The sequence below is a fragment of the Myotis myotis genome, unplaced genomic scaffold (genome assembly GCF_014108235.1).
Source record: "Myotis myotis isolate mMyoMyo1 unplaced genomic scaffold, mMyoMyo1.p scaffold_m19_p_1, whole genome shotgun sequence".
Taxonomy (NCBI): Eukaryota; Metazoa; Chordata; class Mammalia; order Chiroptera; family Vespertilionidae; genus Myotis; species Myotis myotis.
Window position 1 is genome coordinate 129,500,013 of NW_023416313.1, and position 18,881 is coordinate 129,518,893.

Sequence of the window (18,881 nt, forward strand, 5' to 3'; positions counted from 1 at the left end):
AAATAATTAAAGAAAACATAGGCAGCAAAAGCTCAGACATCTCACATAGTAGAATTTTCCCTGATACATCACCTAGGGCAACAGAAGCAAAGGGGAAAAATAAACAAATAGGACTACATCAAAATAAAAAGCTTCTGCACAGCAAAAGAAACCAGCATTAAATTGAAAAAGGGAACCCACTGCATGGGACAACATATTTGCCAATGATATATCTGATAAGGGGTTAATTTCCAAAATATATAAAAAACTCATACAACTCAATAAAAGAAAGACAAACAACCCAATTAAAAAATGGACAGAAGACCTGAAAAGACATGTCTCCAAAGAAGACAAATGGCCAAGAGACATGAACAATTACTCATCACTAATCATCAGAGAGATGCAAATTAAAACTATAATGAGGTGTTACATCACACTTGCCAGAATGGCTACTATCAATAAATCAACAAACAACAAATGCTGGTGAGGATGTGGAGAAAAGGGAACCCTAGTATACTGCTGGTGGAAATGCAGACTGATATAACCATTGTGTAAAAAATTAAAAATGGAACTGTCATAGGCCATTACTTTTAAAGTAATTCTTTCTTAATAATTTGAAAGACATTATCAACACAAATTCATATTTAACTATAATTCTAATGATTTATTTTTTCATTATTGTTTCTATATTCATGTCATTCTTTTGCTTAGAATCTTTTGTTTTGTTGGAAAATATTATAAACTAATTACTTTTTCAGAAAAGGTTCATTTGGGATAAGTTTCCTGAGTCCTGACAATTCTAAAAGAATAATGTCTTTATTTTGTCCTTACACTATATTCAGTTGAATGCTAGTTTTGCAGGACATGTAATTCTAGGATAAAAATATTTTCCTTTAAAAATATTTTACAATTTATTGCAAATGATGTTAAGTCTACTAATAATATAATTCTTGTACTTATGTAACTTTCTTCTTTCCTTTAGGGAAACATCAAATTTGAATTTGTGTCTAGCATAGATAACGTTGTTTCCCCTGTTTGGCACTAAGTGGGTCTTTTCAATCTGGAGACTATAACCTTTCCTCGCCTCTTCAGTTCACAGAAATTCCCACCCCCACCTTTTGTTTTATGATTATTTCTTCCTTTCAATTGTTTTCTTTTTTGCATGTGTCAAGTCCTTTTTTTCTTTTTTATTTATTATTTTTTCTTTATTGATTAAGGTATTACATACGTGTTCCTATTTTCTTTTTAATTTGACTTTACATTCTTAGTTATTTACCAATCTTTACCTTCCTGATAATTACTCAGTCATATCAAATCTAGTATTTGTCTCTTCAATAAAATTTATTTCTTTTGCCAAATATATTTTTAATTTCCAAAAATCATCTCTCAGTCTACGAATAAGTCTTTCTTTATAACAGCCTTTTGGGGCATAGTATTCCCATTGGGTCATTCTGAGAATATTAATTTTTAAAATTTAATGTTATAATCTATTCTTTACATTATCTTTGTTTTCTCTGAAGTTAGTACTCCTTAGTAAACTTGGCTTGTCTCCAGTGCCATTAGCTTTCCTTAAATATTTGTTGATCCTTGGTTGTTCATATCATGAAAAAAGGGCTAAGCTGATTTACTCATCTCACTGATGAGGACACCCTTCAACGATGTGTAGTAATCTTTCCCCTATAGGCATCTGTCCTGCTCCCTAAATAATATCACTCAAAGTTTGCATTCTAAATTTTTCTTTGAACCCCATATAATAAGAATTACATTGTAGCCGAGGCCGGTTTGGCTCAGTGGATAGAGCGTCGGCCTGCGGACTGAAGGGTCCCAGGTTCGATTCCGGTCAAGGGCATGTATCTGGGTTGTGGGCACATCCCCAGTGGGGGATGTGCAGGAGGCGGCTGATCGATGTTTCTCTCTCATCGATGTTTCTGACTCTCTATCTCTCTCCCTTCCTCTCTGTAAAAAATCAATAAAATATATTTAAAAAAAAAAAAAAGAATTACATTGTATATCTACTTCAGAAACTTTTTTATTTTATTCAATCTATTTAAAATATATCAACATTGATGAATACACTGCTGAAATACATTCATTTTTCACTGCTGCATTGTATGATATTACATGACTATACTATCATCCTGTTGTCCATTTTCCTGTAGATTGACATTTGAGCTGCTTTATTTATTTATTTATTAGTTGTTATAAAAAATTATTCTATTCTGCAGTTTGTAATTAATAGGTCTCCTTCTACTATTCATATATAACACAATCCACTTTTTTACACAAGATTGTTTTATGGTCACATATATTTAGGATGACATTTAGAATAATATTAACTTTATTATAGAAATTAAATCTTTTAATTAAAAATATTCAACAGAGGGAAACATCTCTAGCAACAAGGATCTTAAAGGGAAATCTGTAAACCTACAGCAAAAAAATTTAAGAGAACCGAAAAAGGCTGAAAAGAGATCTTTAAAGATAATAAAATTTTAGCCCTAGCTGGTTTGGCTCAGTGGATAGAACATCAGCCTGTGGACTAAAGGGTCCTGCGTTAGATTCTGCTCAAGGGCATGTACCTCAGTTGCAGGCTCAATCCCTGGCCCTGGTCAGGGCTCATGTGGGAGGCAACCAGTCACTGCGTCTCTCACATCAATGTTTCTCTCTGTCTCTATCTCTCCCTTCCACTCTCTCTAAAAATCAATAGAAAAATATCCTCTGGTGAGGGTTAACAACAACAAAAAAGAATAAAATTTTAAAATGAAGAGCTAAAAGAATTCAGAAATTTCCAATTCAGTATTTTCATTCATGTAAAAATTTTATTCATAGGTTTAATATCAATCCTTACTGATAGATAAAAAAAAAAAAGTGTGATTTGTGAAATTAAGTGACTTTTTCAAGGTAACAATGTAGTGATCTTTCACTGTTGTATTTTGTGCTATAAATAAGATAAGAGCAGTTGTGTGCTTCTGAAAGTAGCCAATGAATGCAGGCAAATTTCTTATCATCCAAGAGGATAAAATGGTCAACTTTTCTGGGGTACTTGTTTTAACTGCCCCAGCCAAGTAGAACTTAGTAAACACTGTGCCATTTTAGCCTAATTTCATTTGGCATCTAAAAACTGACCAGGAAAAGGCATTGTTCCAAAATCATTTGGCACAAATGTTCAGGACTCTTTCCACCAGATAAGACCAAAAAATTTTTCTGACCAAAAAATGTCAAAAGCAATTAGTGGACTGTGGTGACATTATTCAATATAGTATTAGAGATCCAAGAATTGAATGATCTGTAATTTATTACCTTAGCATTTTGGATGCAGGGACAGAGGGCCCAAGCAGCGCTGGCCTTCACATCTGGGTGGGGGTTTTTCAGCAAGGACCATAACAAACGAACTCCATCTAAGCGATCAATTATCCTATTGTGAAATAAAAATAGAGACATAAACTGTAACTAATATGTGTAAATGAAAATTTAAGTGGCCTATTTATTCAGACAATTCTAATTAGTTTTTGTCCTTCTGACATTTTGCGTGGATTTCTTTTTCCAAAACTTTAAAAACAGCAGGGATATAACATGCTGTTGAATTGTGAGCACTCTGATTTCAGTTTTAAATTCGTGACACGAAAAGCAAGCTCCATGGTGATTACGATTCACATAAACTTAAAATCAAGCCATGTAATTTTTTAATTAGCTGTACACAGACTGTTACCTAAGTGTAAAAATACTGGTTTCTTTTATATAGTAACATCTAAATACTTCCCAAAACAAATATTTATGCCTCAAAACTGTGCATTTACTTTTTTTATTTGGTCTGTGTGTAATTGACTTAGCTTACAATGTGACATATTTTAAACAACTCCAGTCCTAATCTAGCATTGGGAATTAAAATCATTACACCACAGTACATCCTTTGTTGGGTATGAATAACATGTAACTTGTTTTCCATGTGCTCCTTTTTCGGCAAGACTAAGATTGAAGACTGTGTTATAACTACTTAATACTCTGTAATCAAAATATCTTCATGACTAGCTAAAAAATGAATTATCATCAGAGTCATCTATACACCATCTGTCTTCTGTTTATGTATCAATCAGTCCAGGGAGAAGAACCTTGAATTAAGGTCCGTGGAGTACTTGCAGTTGAGAAGAAGGCTAAACAAAACTTAATATACTTTACAAACATAGCTTTGTTCACACAGATATGCTAAACAAGCAGATGAGAAAAAATAAAGGACATAAAAATTCCTTTAATTTTTAATCTCAAGTAGTGTTTAACACATGTGGTATTTAGCCACAGATAAAACAAATACTACTGGTTTAAAATGCTATACAAATTCTTTCTTGAAAATCAACATAAAGACATCTACATTTCTTGATTATCTGAGATGAATTTACCAGAAAAAAAGTATTATTTCAAAGATTCCAAGTAGGAAGTCATTTTCGCATAACCATATAAAACAACTGGTAATGCAAATAATTTATACTAAGATATAAACTGTTTTTTAAAAGATAAGTTTTAATTTTAAAAAAAGTGCATTGCAAAAGTATTTAAAGTTTAATGAAATAGCTTTCCAAACCTAAAGCTTTCTAATATCATACTGAGTGAAAACAAAGTTTTAATTCTCAGTTTATGGAAACTGTAAAGAAAGATACTGAGCACTATACAATGAAGGATTTACTTGACAAACTTAAAAAGCTTACTACTTAATATATGCCACTGAAAACAGAATTAATGCTTATCCCCAGGTCTCTATTTTTTCACACACATTTCTCAATGAATGACTGATCTCTTACTCTCTCAGAATATAGTAGTAAAATTTGCATTAGTGACATTTATGTATACAATGCTGAATATAACTTATCATGACTGCAGAAACCACTTGGATGGCACACATTTTCAGTTTAAAACAAAAAGGATAACTCAATTCTGGACTCCCTCCATCCTGCCAGGCAAAATTTCACAATTAACTATAAAAATTCACTATTAATTATAAAATTATATCTATTATCCCCAGCTCTCAGCCCCAAACCCCAAATAATTCGTCAGCTTGTTAGTTATAAAAGATGAGGACTATGACCCCATTGCTAATGTCTTAAAAGAACTCAGCACATTACAGAGTAATAACCTTAGAGGAGGAAAACATTTGCAAACACAGCAACTAGCAAAGCCGGGGGCAAAATTAAAACAAACTTGAGTTTAATTTAGTCCCACTCCAATCTTCTTCTGTACCAAGTCATTGACTGCTGTTCACTTCACAATAACTTGAGTACCTACACCACATTCCTCTGTTCTCCCTGCAACACCCTAATTCTGCTCTTCACTACCTCATATTAGGATTGCTTCAGTAGCTACAAGACTTGGTTTTGTGCTTTCATTTCTCTCAGTTCTAATCCATCCTATAAATCCCTGGGAAATTCATCTTCATAAGGGCCCCTCAGAGCTTCTGCAGTACTCCTTGAGAGCATGTCCCCAGGGTTATTCATTCTGTTCATCACACCATCTAGCACATTCAATCAACATCTAAAGATCACTCCAGGAGAAAGACTCCAACAGCTTCCCATTGGCCTGCATGGTATTAAAATCCCAATTCCTGAACTCCAATATTTAACATTTCCAATGAGTTGATTTATTCCTTTCAATTCCCTCTATTCAGGCATTTGTTCATAATCCTTTTGGGCCATCTACTAAGTGCTAAGCATAGCACAATGGCAGATACAGTCAGTTCTCATTATTTGTGGTAGTTAAATTTTATAAGTCACGGCAAACAGTGAATTAGTGAAGACTAAACTATTACTCCTGGGGGAAATAGAAAATTTAGTTCCTGAAAGCCTCTGGTCAGAACATTTTCATCAACTGATCAATATGTAACCTTGTTTTATGTGTGTTTCTGTTTAAAAGCACCTTATTGAATATGTGTGTTTGATTCATTAACATTGAATCCATGGCCAACAGAACTATGAAGCTTATTGAGCGCACGTTTTCTGTCAGGCACATCACAGCCTTCCTGCACTTAAGAATACTAGAAAACAGAGCTCTGCAGCACTCTGCTTAGGGGCTGTAGTACAGTATCAAGCAAAGATATAGCCCAATCCCCCCTCCCAGTCAGTAGAACAGTGTCTGCCTGGCCAGAGGCCACAAAGAGCATAGAGGCTTATAGAGTGTTTCCCATGTCCTTGACGGCTAACAAGCCTCACCAGACTCTCTGTCCTTGGCCTGCACGCAGGCCTTTCCCAGCACGGCTCCCTCTCTCTCACTCTCTCCTTTGCTAGAGAAACCCCTAGACTCCCCTAGCCTAGTGTGGAAGCTCACCAAACTGGTCACCATGGGGTCTGCCCCAGATGTAAGTAATAAAGTCTATGTCTGTCCACTCTGGTCCCCCCACACGTTTTTGTTTTGTTGGGGTTTTTTTTGGACTAGCAAAAAACAGCATGGAGCTTCCTGGGTTGGAGCTCCTACAGTACGGGGACCATTTTAAACAAAATCACTAGCTTAAAGCACAAAACTATGAAAAGCATAACACTAAATAGACTGTGAAAAGTATACGTGCTAACAGTATGAGCTGAAACAGGAAGGGAGAACATGCTTTTGTTCAACCTCAGCTGGAAGCATGCTCATTAGGCTACTCAAATTTTTCAGTGCTCTGCACATGTCCACTATTGACGGCAAAAGCATTCCAAGTATTGATTTGTAGGTAACAAACGAATTTTAGGAGGGATACAAATTCACAAATAAGAATCTGTAAGTAATGATAATTTTTAAAAATATAGTTTTTATTTATTTCAGAGAGGAAGGGAGAGGAAGATATAAAAACATCAATGATGAGAGAGAACCACTGATTGGCTGCCTCCTGCACACCCCTATTGGGGATCGAGTCCACAACCCCAGCATGTGCCCAGACCAGGAATCAAACCATGAACTCCTGGTTCATATGCTGCTGCTCAACCACTTAGCAACACAAGCCGGGCAATAAATAAGGATTTTAATTGTCCTTCAGGAAACTACAGTCTAGTAAGGGAGATAAAGAGACCATTTTATGTTTATATCTCTACTAGAGGCCCGGCGCATGGATTCGTGCACCAGTAGGGACCCTCAGCCTGGCCTGAAGGGATCAGGCAGAAACTAGCTCTCCAATATCCCCTGAGGGGTCCCAGATTGCGAGAGGGTGCAGGCCAGGCCGAGGGACCCCACTGGTGCACGAATCCGTGCACCGGCTTCTAGTATGCATATAACATCTTTGGTTAATCTCTTCCCGCCCTTCCTCCTCCCTGCTTCCTTCTGAGATTCATCAGTGTGATCCATGTTTCCATGCCTCTGTTTCCGCTCCTGCACTGAGCATCTGCCTGCTGGTGGTCAGTGTCCATCATAGCTACCAGATAGTCAGCTGGTCACTTAGGCTTTTATATATATACTAGAGGCCTGTTGCATGAAGAGATTCGTGCAATAGGCCTTCCCTTCCCTTGGCTGCTGGCACCAGTTTTCCTCCCGCACCCGGGACCCAGGCCTTCACTCTGGCTGGGCTCTGGCCGGGGCCACCCCAGAGCCATCAGGCTTCGCTGCTCAGCAGGCCCCGGGGCTGTGAGGCCTTGCTGCTCTGCCTGGCACCGGGGCCCTGCAGCCTCACTGCTCCGCCAGCCCTGGGGCTGTGTGGCCTCGCTGCTCCGCCGATCCAGGGGCTGTGAGGCCTTGCTGCTCTGCCGATCCAGGGGCTGTGAGGCCTCGCTGCTCCACCGATCCCAGGGCCCTGTGGCCTTGCTGCTCTGCCTGACGCCAGGGCCGTGTGGCCTTGCTGCACTGCCTGGCACCGGGGCCATGTGGCCTCGCTGCTCCGCTGATCCAGGGGCCATGTGGCCTCGCTGCTCCGCCGATCCAGGGGCTGTGAGGCCTTGCTGCTCCACCGATTGAGGGGCCGTGAGGCCTTGTTGCTTCATGATCCCAGTGCCATGTGGCCTCACTGCTCCACAGATCCCGGGGCTGTGAAGCCTCACTGCTATGCCCATCTCGGGCTGTGAGGCCTCGCTGCTCTGCCTGGCGCCAGGGTGTGAGGCCTCGCTGCTCCAGCCCCGGGCCATCAGATTTCGCTCCACCACTTGGAACCTAGTATGCAAATTAACTGCCATCTTTATTGGCTGTTAATTTGCATATCGTGCTGATTAGCCAATGGGAGGTGTAGTGAAGGTATGGTCAATTACCATGTTTGTCTATTATTAGGTAAGATAGATGTATTATTTTAAAGAAGCTATGGCAGGCTAACTTTGGAGAAAAGATGTGAATGTGCCAGCCTCTGGAAGTATGTTCCAGAATTCCTCAACGTTGCTAACATAGGATGATAGTCTATCCTTTTATAGTTGTGTAAGCAATATGATTAGAAAAGCTCTAGAACCTTTTTCTCAGAAAAATCATTGTCTTACAGTAAATATTAAAAATGACTACTATGTGCCAGGCAGTTTTTGAGGCACCAGGGTTGTTTTTTCCCAACATGAATGCAAACAGAAATTCTTACTCGCATGGAGCTAATATTATTTGGGGGAAAGATATAAAATAAAAATCTATCTATTATATGAAATGTTAAAAAGTGATTGGAGAAAAATATAACAGAGATGAAGAATAGAGAGTGGAAAGTGCAAGGAGACAGTGTCAATGAAACAGTGACATTTGAGCAGTTACACTGTGGGTGAAAGAGCCAGCCATGAGGCTAGGAAGAACAATATTCCAGTATCTACTGTAGTCCCTGGCACAGAAAATTAGTCATTATTAATAAACATTAAATGAAAGTTGTTCGGTCAATGTTACATTCATCAAATATTAGTGTTGGAGCCTAGAGAACATGTACTCTAACACTTTTTTTATACAATGAGGAAGCAGGTAGAGTGGTTTAACCAACTCTGTATAATATGTTGGTTGTATAAACAAAAAATAATTTATACTTTCTTTCCTCTATAAAAAAAAAAGGGCACATGATTTTGATGAATGCATTAAAGGCAGCTGAGGAAGTTTTGCCTAAAATAGAGAGCAAACTTTACCAACACATATGTTAATATTTATGGTCACCCCAATGACAAGGCACCTACTCCTTATGGAGGTAGAAGAATAATTTTGTAAAAATGGTCTGATGCCACTATAAACATCCCTAAATATTTTTAATAGTAAAATAAACTTTCTAAATAATTAGACAATTAAAATTATTGGGTAACTTTACATTTTTACCTAGATTGGGGGGCTTTATGACTGTGATAATGAGCACTCTTCAAAATAACAAAACAGACTAGGAATCCATGTAAGAGTAGCCAGTACCTGCCTACTGGTATTATTGAAAGAGAATAGACTAGATAATTATATAGCCATGTATCAAATCCCAGAACTACTACTTATGACCATGATATTGGAAAAATATTTCATTTCCTGAAACTTGAGTTTTCTCATCATTAAAATAAGGATATTAATACCCATCATATAATGAGATATGTAATAGAATAATGAGATACTCAATATTATTTTCATTTCAGAGGTTGATAAATATACAAATAACCTTCTGTGGTTCTATCTATATCCAAGAATCAGACTAAGTCGTTTTATTTAGAGAATACTATAAATTTACTAGTATATATTAGAAGTATACTATAAATGATTTAACCAAAAATTCTGATTTTTATCCAGGCCTACAGTCTCACTTGAGTGTGTATGGGCACCATGTTACCAGTACTGATAAAAAAGACAATCTAGTTGATTTGGTTGGAATTCAATAAAGTAAACTTGCACTGGTAATCCATGTGGTCTATGAAATAATTTGTCCTAATTTAGGTAACAAAGATTTAGCATACATTCTTGATTAGAATATTTCAAGAAATCCACAGTTTAATCTTCAGTTTAAATCACTATCTCAACTTCATCAGGAATACCTAAATAATATAGGTAGAGTCTATGGGAAGTAAACAGGGAGTTTCCAGCCAGGAAGGTGAATGGACAGAGGAAGGAGGTATATGAAGCTGAGGAGGAGCCTGAGATGGAATCATGAAATGGCCAGCAGGTATGGGGGACTGCATTGAGCATGGTGGAATTTCAGCACTGGGGTGGTGTGCTTGGGGAAGAGGGATGAATGTGCAGAGTTATACAGGATATGCCTGGAAGACTGTGTGTGAAAACAGGTGAATGGAACATAAAGGATTCTTATTCTGGATGCCCAGGGTTCATTTAAAAATCAGGAGTATAAGCAATTGCAGGGGTCAGCTTGTAACAAAACTACAGAAGCAACTTGCATTCCTAATTTTCCCCAATATCAGTAAATACAAACAAAACAAGGAATGACGTCAGTGAGGTCATATAGTAAATATGATTTGGTTTCTTGTTGATTTTTTCATTTACATATTATCATGAATGCTATTCATATCATTTAAAAGCACTAGTTTTAAAAAGCACCTTTCTTCCCCCATAGGAGACTTTTTCAAATTATAACCTAATTAATTCTCAGGTACAAAATTAAAATACAGTTGACCCTTGAACAACACAATGTTTAAACTGTGCAGGTCCACTCATACATGGATTGTTTTTAATAAATACAGGGTGGAGCAAAAGTATGTTTACAGTTATTCATATGGAAAATAATACTATAATTAATAAATAATACAAGAATAAACTGTTTTGCATACAACTGTAAACCTATAGTGTATATATACATATCATAAATGTATTTTCTCTTCCTTATGATTTTCTTAATAACATTTTCTTTTCTCTAGCTTACTTTATTCTAAGAACATAGTACACTGTACATAGAACATACAAAATATGTATTGATTAACATACTTTTACGTTATCAGTAAGGCTTCCAGTCTCAACAGTAGGCTATGAGTAGTTAAATGTTACATGTGGATTTTTGACTACATGGGGGGTTGGTGGCCCTCATCCCCACATCTTTCATGGTCAACTGTAATACAAAAGTTATAATGAAGAGAATTTTTTAAGTCACCCAAATTTTCCCAATCCCATGGTCTCTGTGATCATCTTTTTAAAGAATTTTCTAGCAAATATGATTATCTTTTTAGACTTTTTTCAAAGCAAATATGTGGATACACACATTATGGGATTGTCCTATATAAATGTGGTGTTTCATAATCTTCCTTTAAAATATCTACTTATATAAAAACCCTGGATGTAACATCACGGCCAGAACCGCGACCAAGTGGAAGGAAGTCAGTCCTGCAGGGGTTGTCTTGGCAACGGCTGCTCCCTCCCCCAGCTGTTTCCTGGAGCTGTTTCCGGTGAGGGTGGGGTTTGAGGCAGAAACCTGCCCTCAGAGCGTGGACCCACTGAATCCTGGGTCGCTTTGCCAAGGGCTGCGCCCTCCCCGAGCTGTTTCCCGTGTGGCCTGAGGGAAGAACCCACCCTCAGAGCACCAGGAGCGCCCAGCAGCAGTCAGTCCTGGGTTGCTGAGGTGGAGGACACGGCGTGGTACAACTCTGGGTCTGGAGCAACAGCGTGCATAGCCGACCTTCAAACCAGACCCTGACAGTAGAAAGGAGGGAGCTCCATTCCTCACAGAATCTGCTGTTGTATAGTTTGCTGTCAGTGGCCTGCCAGCCAGGAACCCCATTCTCCTGCACCCTGGACCCTGACAGGAGGGAGGAGGGAGCCCCATTCCTCATGGAATCAACAGGTGGCCAGTTTGCTGTCAGGGGCTGGCCAGCAGGAATCCTATTCACCTGCACTCTGGCCCCTGACAGCAGGGAAGAGAGAATATATTTCCTGGAGGGCGAGGTTTCAGGCAGGAACCCACCCTCGCAGCGGAGTGTGGAAGTGAAATTATTTGTAAAGGATCTATTATTGAAGCTATCTTTGGAAATACTATATCTATAGATCAGTGGTTCTCAACCTTGGCTGCACATTAGAATCACCTGGGAATCTTTTTAAAATACTGATTTCTGGGCCTCATCCTCCGGAAATTCTGTTTCTTTGTTACTAATGTTGTGGCCCCACCCCATAACAAAGAAACAATTTCAGGAGGATGAGGCCCAGGAACCAGGATTTTAAAAAGATTCCCAGGTGATTCTAATGTGCAGCTAAGGTTGAGAACTACTGCTATAGATAATATTAAAAATATATCTAAACATGCAATTCTTTGTCCAAAAAATGAGCATGTTAAAATATTAAATGAAGAAAATTTGGATATACTCGATGGAGATTTTCACACATATCTGAGTGATGATTCCATTGATTCCACAGATGATGCTGAAAAGGAAAATTTTCCATTCGAATTTCTTAATAGTATTACTCCTTCGGGAATGCCATGTCCTAAATTAAAATTGAAAGTGGGTGCAATCATCATGCTACTGAGAAATCTCAATAGTAAATGGGGTCTTTGTAATGGTACCAGATTTATTATCAAAAGATTACGACGTAACATTATCGAAGCTGAAGTATTAACAGGATCTGCAGAGGGAGAGGCTGTTCTGATTCCAAGAATTAATTTGTCCCCATCTGACACTGGCCTCCCAGTTAAATTGATTTGATGACGGTTTCCCGTGATGCCAGCATTTGTGATGACTATTGATAAATCGCAAGGACAAACTCTAGACAAAGTAGGAATATTCCTACCTGAACTCGTTTTTGCACATGGTCAGTTATATGTTGCTTTCTTTCACGTTTGAAGAGCATGTGACATCACAGTTAAAGTTCTAAATACTTCATCACAAGGGAAATTAGTCAAGCACTCTGAAAGTGTTTTCACTCTTAATGTGGTGTACAGGGAGATATTAGAATAAGTTTAATCACTTTATCAGTCATTGTTTGCATCACTGTTGTTTTTATATCATGCTTTTGTTGTTTTCATACCATGTTTTTATTGTTTTCACATCATGTTTTTGTCATTTTTATATCATGCCTCTGTTGTTATATCCTTTTGTTACTGTTTATTTATTAATAAATTTATATATTATTTTCATGTACATTTTACCAATTTCCTTTCATCTCTCACAATTCTATTATAGAGAAAGGTCAAATAGCAATATTAAAATATCTCCGCTAATTAATTCCCTTTTTTAAAAAAATATATTTTATTGATTTTTTACAGAGAGGAAGGGAGAGGGATAGAGAGTTAGAAACACCGATGAGAGAGAAACATCAATCAGCTGCCTCCTGCACACTCCCCACTGGGGATGTGCCCGCAACCATTATTACCTTTGAGAAAGTCAAAAGTAATTCCCTAATATAATCCAATATCCAATTCAGATTCATATATTCCCAATTGTTTTCAAAAACTCCTTTACAGCTATTTAAAAAAACAAACAAGACCTGGATTCAAAGAAAAATGGGACCTGCATAATATTTCTGATGTGCCTTTTTAGTCTAATTTAGTATAGGACATTTTTATGACATTGACTTTTTAAAGAGTTCAAGCCTATTGTCTTGTAGAAAGTCCCACTATTTGAGTTTGCCTGATTGCTTCCTCAGGTGTCATTTAACTTTTTCCTCTATTGTTAGTAATTTTATAGACAGGAAGTTAGACTTAAAGTCTGAGCTTGATTCAAATTACAGATTTTTGCAAAATATGTCATAGTGATGCTTGGTATGTTGCAATGCCACACATTGCAACACATCAAGAAGCTTGTAATGCCCATTTGTCCAATTCTTAAATGCCAAGCGTTGTTATTTACCAATTACACTGATGACCACCAGATCTCTCCACTGTAAAGACATATTTTTCCATTTTCATTGAGTACCAATCTGTGGGGTCACACTTGGTCACTCTGAAAAGGTCCTATTCCAACAACCTTTTCCCTTCCTTATAATTTTAGCATCCATTAATTATCCTTGCCTAAAAGAATTATTTTATTGGGAGTTCCACTGATTTTTCTGATTGTATCTATTTATTAGCTTGCATTCCTCAATAAAGAACAGCTTCTTCTCATTAAATGGGGCTTAATTATCCTCCAGAAAGGCAGAATAATGTTTAATCCTTTCCTTGAATTACCAATTTTTTGAGTAAAGAGTTATTATAATAATCATCTTCATTGGAAGCAAAAGAGATTTTTTTCTTTCTTTTTTGTTCTTCCTCAATATTTGAATTGTTTTGTAACTAAATCTATCAATCATTTCCTTTATGACTTCAAACTTTAGCTTATGCTTAGAATAGCCATCCATACCCCAAGATAATAAAACTGCAATATTTCTTCTGGCTTCTTATAACTTACTTTGTTAATATGTAAATATTTTAATTACCTGAATTTTCTATAAGAAGAAAGTAGGGATCCAGCTTTTTAGTCTCTTCATAAACATACTGTGATCCTAAATTTTTATAGAGTTATATAGGTAGAGATAGAAATTGATATTTAGTGTATCTGTTATATTATTCCACTGATCTGTCAGTACCTGCACCATTATTTTTTAATATATTTTTATTATTGATAGTATTACAGATATTTCCATTTCCTACCCTTACCCCTCCACCTCCCAGTCCCTACCCACCCCTCCAGGTCTTCACTACCCTATTTCCCATGTCCATAGACTTTGCATATAAGTATATAAGTTCTTTGTTTTATCTCCTCTCATCCACCCAACCATTATTTGTTTTTAATATCACATTTATGAGCTCTAATAACTAAACAATAACCCAGAAAACAAACACCCTTTAATTATATAAAAGAATTTGTTGTTTCCTGATTAAGAGGCACTTATATAATTTGACTATGATTATGCACTTTTCAAAAATGTTTATAATTGGATTCAGAAAAAAAATTCTGCCACCACAGACATACAAATTATTTTTTAAAAGAATCAAATGAAAATGGTAGGTGTGAAAACTATGGCATAAGAAATGAAGAATTTATTAGATTTTTTTTAACAGTAAACTGGACACAACAGAGGAAAAAAATAAAAGGTATCCAAACTGAAAAACAAAGAAAAAAATGACTAAAAATAACCCCTAGTGGAGTCCAATATCTGTGGAATACTATAAATAAAACAATATATGTTTGGAGTTCCAGGAGGCAGAGGGAAGAGATAATAATACCAAAGGATATTTGTAAAGACAGTGACTGAGTGCTTCCCAAAATTGATGGTAGACATTAATCCATAGGTCTAAGAAGCTCAATGAACCCTAAATGGGATAAATACAAAGAAAACTACACCTAAGCATATCTTAATCAAATTGCTAAAAGATAAAGAACAAATCTTAAAAGCAGCTAAAAGCAGGACACATTTGGTATAGAGAATTATAATACAAATGAAAGCTAACTTCTCATAAGAAACATTAAGGCAAGAAGGTAAAAGAATGGTATTTTTAAAGTGCTAGAATAAAAAGAACTATTAATCTAGATTTCTATACCCAGTGAAAATATCCTTTAAAACGTTGGTAAAGCTTCTTCCCTGTGCCTCCTGAACAATTCAGCCCTTAAATTCATGTTGTGGGGCAGAAATATGTAGGCATCTATGGTGAAGGCAAGATGGGTTTAGTGGCCTAGTATGGGGTGTGAGAGCCCATAGGTAATCTCTATGTGCACGGGAAACCAGAGATGGGATATCCAATTCTAAATAAAATAATTAGAGCATTCTTTGGGGGCACAACTCAATAGGGAAAGACAGAACTGTAGCAACAAGAGGAGGATATCCCCACTGAGAACTCGTTTTGTGTGGTGACAGAGCCTAAGCAGGGTGAGAAGGTGTCAAGACATAGAACAGCCGGACATGGGAAGTCAGAGGCAGAACAGGTCAAGAAGTGCAGGCATATGAGTGAAAGGTGGCCCAGCAGAGGTACTAGAGCTAAAATAGGAGTGTCCAGGTGCCTGGTCAGTCCAGTAAGGTAAACCAGAGTCAAAGCTGGTAAGAATGTCTACAAAGGGGGCCAGATAAGGATAAAGATGGAAGATTGATTACATACATGGAAACTGGGCAGATAAGTAAAGATGGAAATCAGTTTCTCACTGTCAATGAAGATAATACAGAGGGAAAACTAGATATAAACAAATCTACAACTATGGTGAAAGGTTTTAATAGCCCTTTCTTGAGTTGGTAGAAAAAAAAATAGCGGGGGGAAAAAAGTATGTAAAGATATAGAAGACTGAACAACACACCTAAATAACTGGCCTAACCAACATTTTTAAAACACTATACACAACAACTGCAGAGTATACATTTGTTCCCACAGTGCAAATTGGATATTTAGAAGACAGACCACATGTCTGGGCCAAAGAGCTGAATATGAAAGAAATAAAATCACAGATAACATAATCTAGCTTTAAACTAGAAATCAATAATAATATAGTATCTAAAAAATACTCAAATTTTTAGAAATTGAGCAATACTTGGAAATAAGCCCTGGGTCAAAGAGAACTCTCAAAAAAAAGTAGGAAACATTTTTAATTGAATTAAAATGAAAACACAATTTATAATTGTGTGATGGAGCTAAAACAGTGTTCAGAGGAAAATGTATAGCTCTAAATGTTTATACTAGACAAGACTAGATCTATAATATCAACAATAACAACACTGAGGTTAAGCTAGAAAAAGCAGCAAAAATTGAACCCCAAATAAGTACAGTATATAAAATGAAAACAAGATGAATAACGCTGATAAACCACTTGGGCAAATGTTAAGAAACTTTTTATGTAAAGGGCCAGATAATGAATATTTTTTACTTGTAGGCAATATAGGATCTCTGTTGCATATTCTTTGTTTTAAAAAAATTTTAAATGTTTTTATTTATTTCAAAGAAAAGGAGAGGGAGAGGGGGAGGGAGAGAAAGATAAATATCAACAATGGAAGAGAATCATTGATCATCTGTTTCCTGCACGCCCCTTACTGGGGATCTAGCCTGAAACCCAGGCATGTGCCCTGATCAGGAATCAACCTGTGACCTTCTGGTACATGGGTTGAAGCTCAACCACGAAGCCACACCAGCCAGGCCCTTTGTTTTGTTTTTGTTTTCTAAAACTACTTTTAGCTCATATGTTATTTTTTTTAATGGTCCATGAGCTCTTTCAGAGACTGATTAAAAAAGAGACACAGAGAGAGAGGGAAAAATTATTCTATAGAACATAAATCTAACAATGGATTTGTATCAGAATATGCAAAGAACTTCTTCAAATCACAAAAAAACAAAACAAAAAAACTCACCCACAAACAATCCAAGTTAAAATGGACAAAATACTTAAATACACTACAAAATACCAGTAATACACATGGGCAATAAGCACATGGAAAGTTACTCAACATAATTTGTTATAACAAAAATGCAAATGAAAATCTACAATGACATACCATTTTTTTTTATTAGAAGGCCTAATTTTTTTAAACTAACAACACTAAATATTGGCACTGATGGGAATGTAAAACTGTACAACCACTTTTGTATACTATTTGGAAGTTAAATTTCTACCCTAGGACTCAGAAATTACACTCCCAGAATACCAAAACTAATCTATAGTGATGGGTGGGGATTGATTGGATAATAGCATAAGTAAACTTTTTTAGGGAAAGAAAATATTTTATATCTTCTTTTGGATGCTGATTATATGAGTGAATACACTTGTTAAAATGTATCAAACTGAACAAGTAAGCTAAAATTTTGAACAAAAATGTCAAACAAAACCCAACACAATTCTATACATTTCCATTTGTTTCCAAAGAGAAACAAAATTAAACTATACTTTATAGTGATGAATTCTCAAGTATAAAATTATTAAAAGAAGGCAAGTGAGTAATTAATATAAAAGGCAAGAGGGGGGCTCTGTCTAGAATGAGAAAAGATGGTACTAGGTGGGCTGTGAAAGGAGGGGCTGCCGGGGAGATTTTTGAATAATGAAAATATTCTACTTCTTGGCTTGGATGGTAGTTACATGACTCTTCCTTTTCCAATAATTTACTAACATGTTCATTTACATTTGTACTTCATGTGTGTTATATTTCACAAATTAAAAGTTTTAAAATGTTTTTAATTTCATTGTGAACACATAATCTCTTCTCTAACAGGAAATAGTAGTGAACAGGCCATTTATTCAGCTATTGAACTAAGCCCATATCACAACTGGCTAGATGAGATATGTAATGTGGAGAAATAAAATCCACATAATTCTCGAGTTGAAAGTCCCTAGATCTTGTTTTAAAACGAGAAAAAAGAGATTCAGAAGATTAAATGATTCACATAATTATATTTCACTTGGCATTTTGGTATCTAAATTAAGTCCATATGTTTAAAAAGTATACAGATGAAAAATAAATCACAAAAAAAATGAAAAGAAATAAAAATGTTCTTATTGATACAAACATGTAAAGCACATATTCTAATTTATGTCTTTCATAAAGCCTACAAAGACGGGTTCTGTGGGAAAAGAAATGTCTGGGCAGCCACAAGGAGATTAAGTCTCTTCTGCATACAAACAATCAGAGCTTTCCTTTTTTTCCCTTTTTAAAAAGAATAAATAAACCCAATGTAAATATTTTTAAAAATCACTGTGTAAATGCAACATAATTACATTTAAACCACAGAAGACAGGAAGGAAATTTAGAGTTATAGATTCCATGGTAACCTTTAATGCTATCCTTGTGTGTGTTTTAAAAAAAGAGTCTTTATTACATGATCACATAACCCTAGATCATGTAATAATCAGTTCAGCAAATGTTTATTTTACAATGTGTGGAAGAAAAATATTTTATAGAATAAATTGTAGGAAATTAGTACATTATTTAGGCAAATTGTTATCTAAAATTACTTAGAATCCTAGATATTTATCAAATGTTAATAGACTTTATCATTAATTACCTTCTAAAAAATATGAAATTTACTATTTTATAGGCAAGTACTTACTAAAATTTGAAAACTGACCTTTAGATCTTAAGATTATTTTGAAGTAATGCAAAACTTAGGGCAGTAGAATGTTAGCATATTTTGAATCATGTATGCCAGACATCTATATATA

General features: G+C 36.1%; 1 protein-coding gene across 1 annotated transcript in view; it reads right to left on the reverse strand.

Annotated features, from left to right (window-relative positions):
- ODAD2 (outer dynein arm docking complex subunit 2) overlaps nt 1-18,881 on the reverse strand; it is a 206,664-nt gene that overhangs the window by 106,652 nt on the left and 81,131 nt on the right. The window contains 1 exon segment of the mRNA XM_036337850.1: nt 3,280-3,394. Coding sequence (XP_036193743.1) covers nt 3,280-3,394 — 115 coding nt within the window.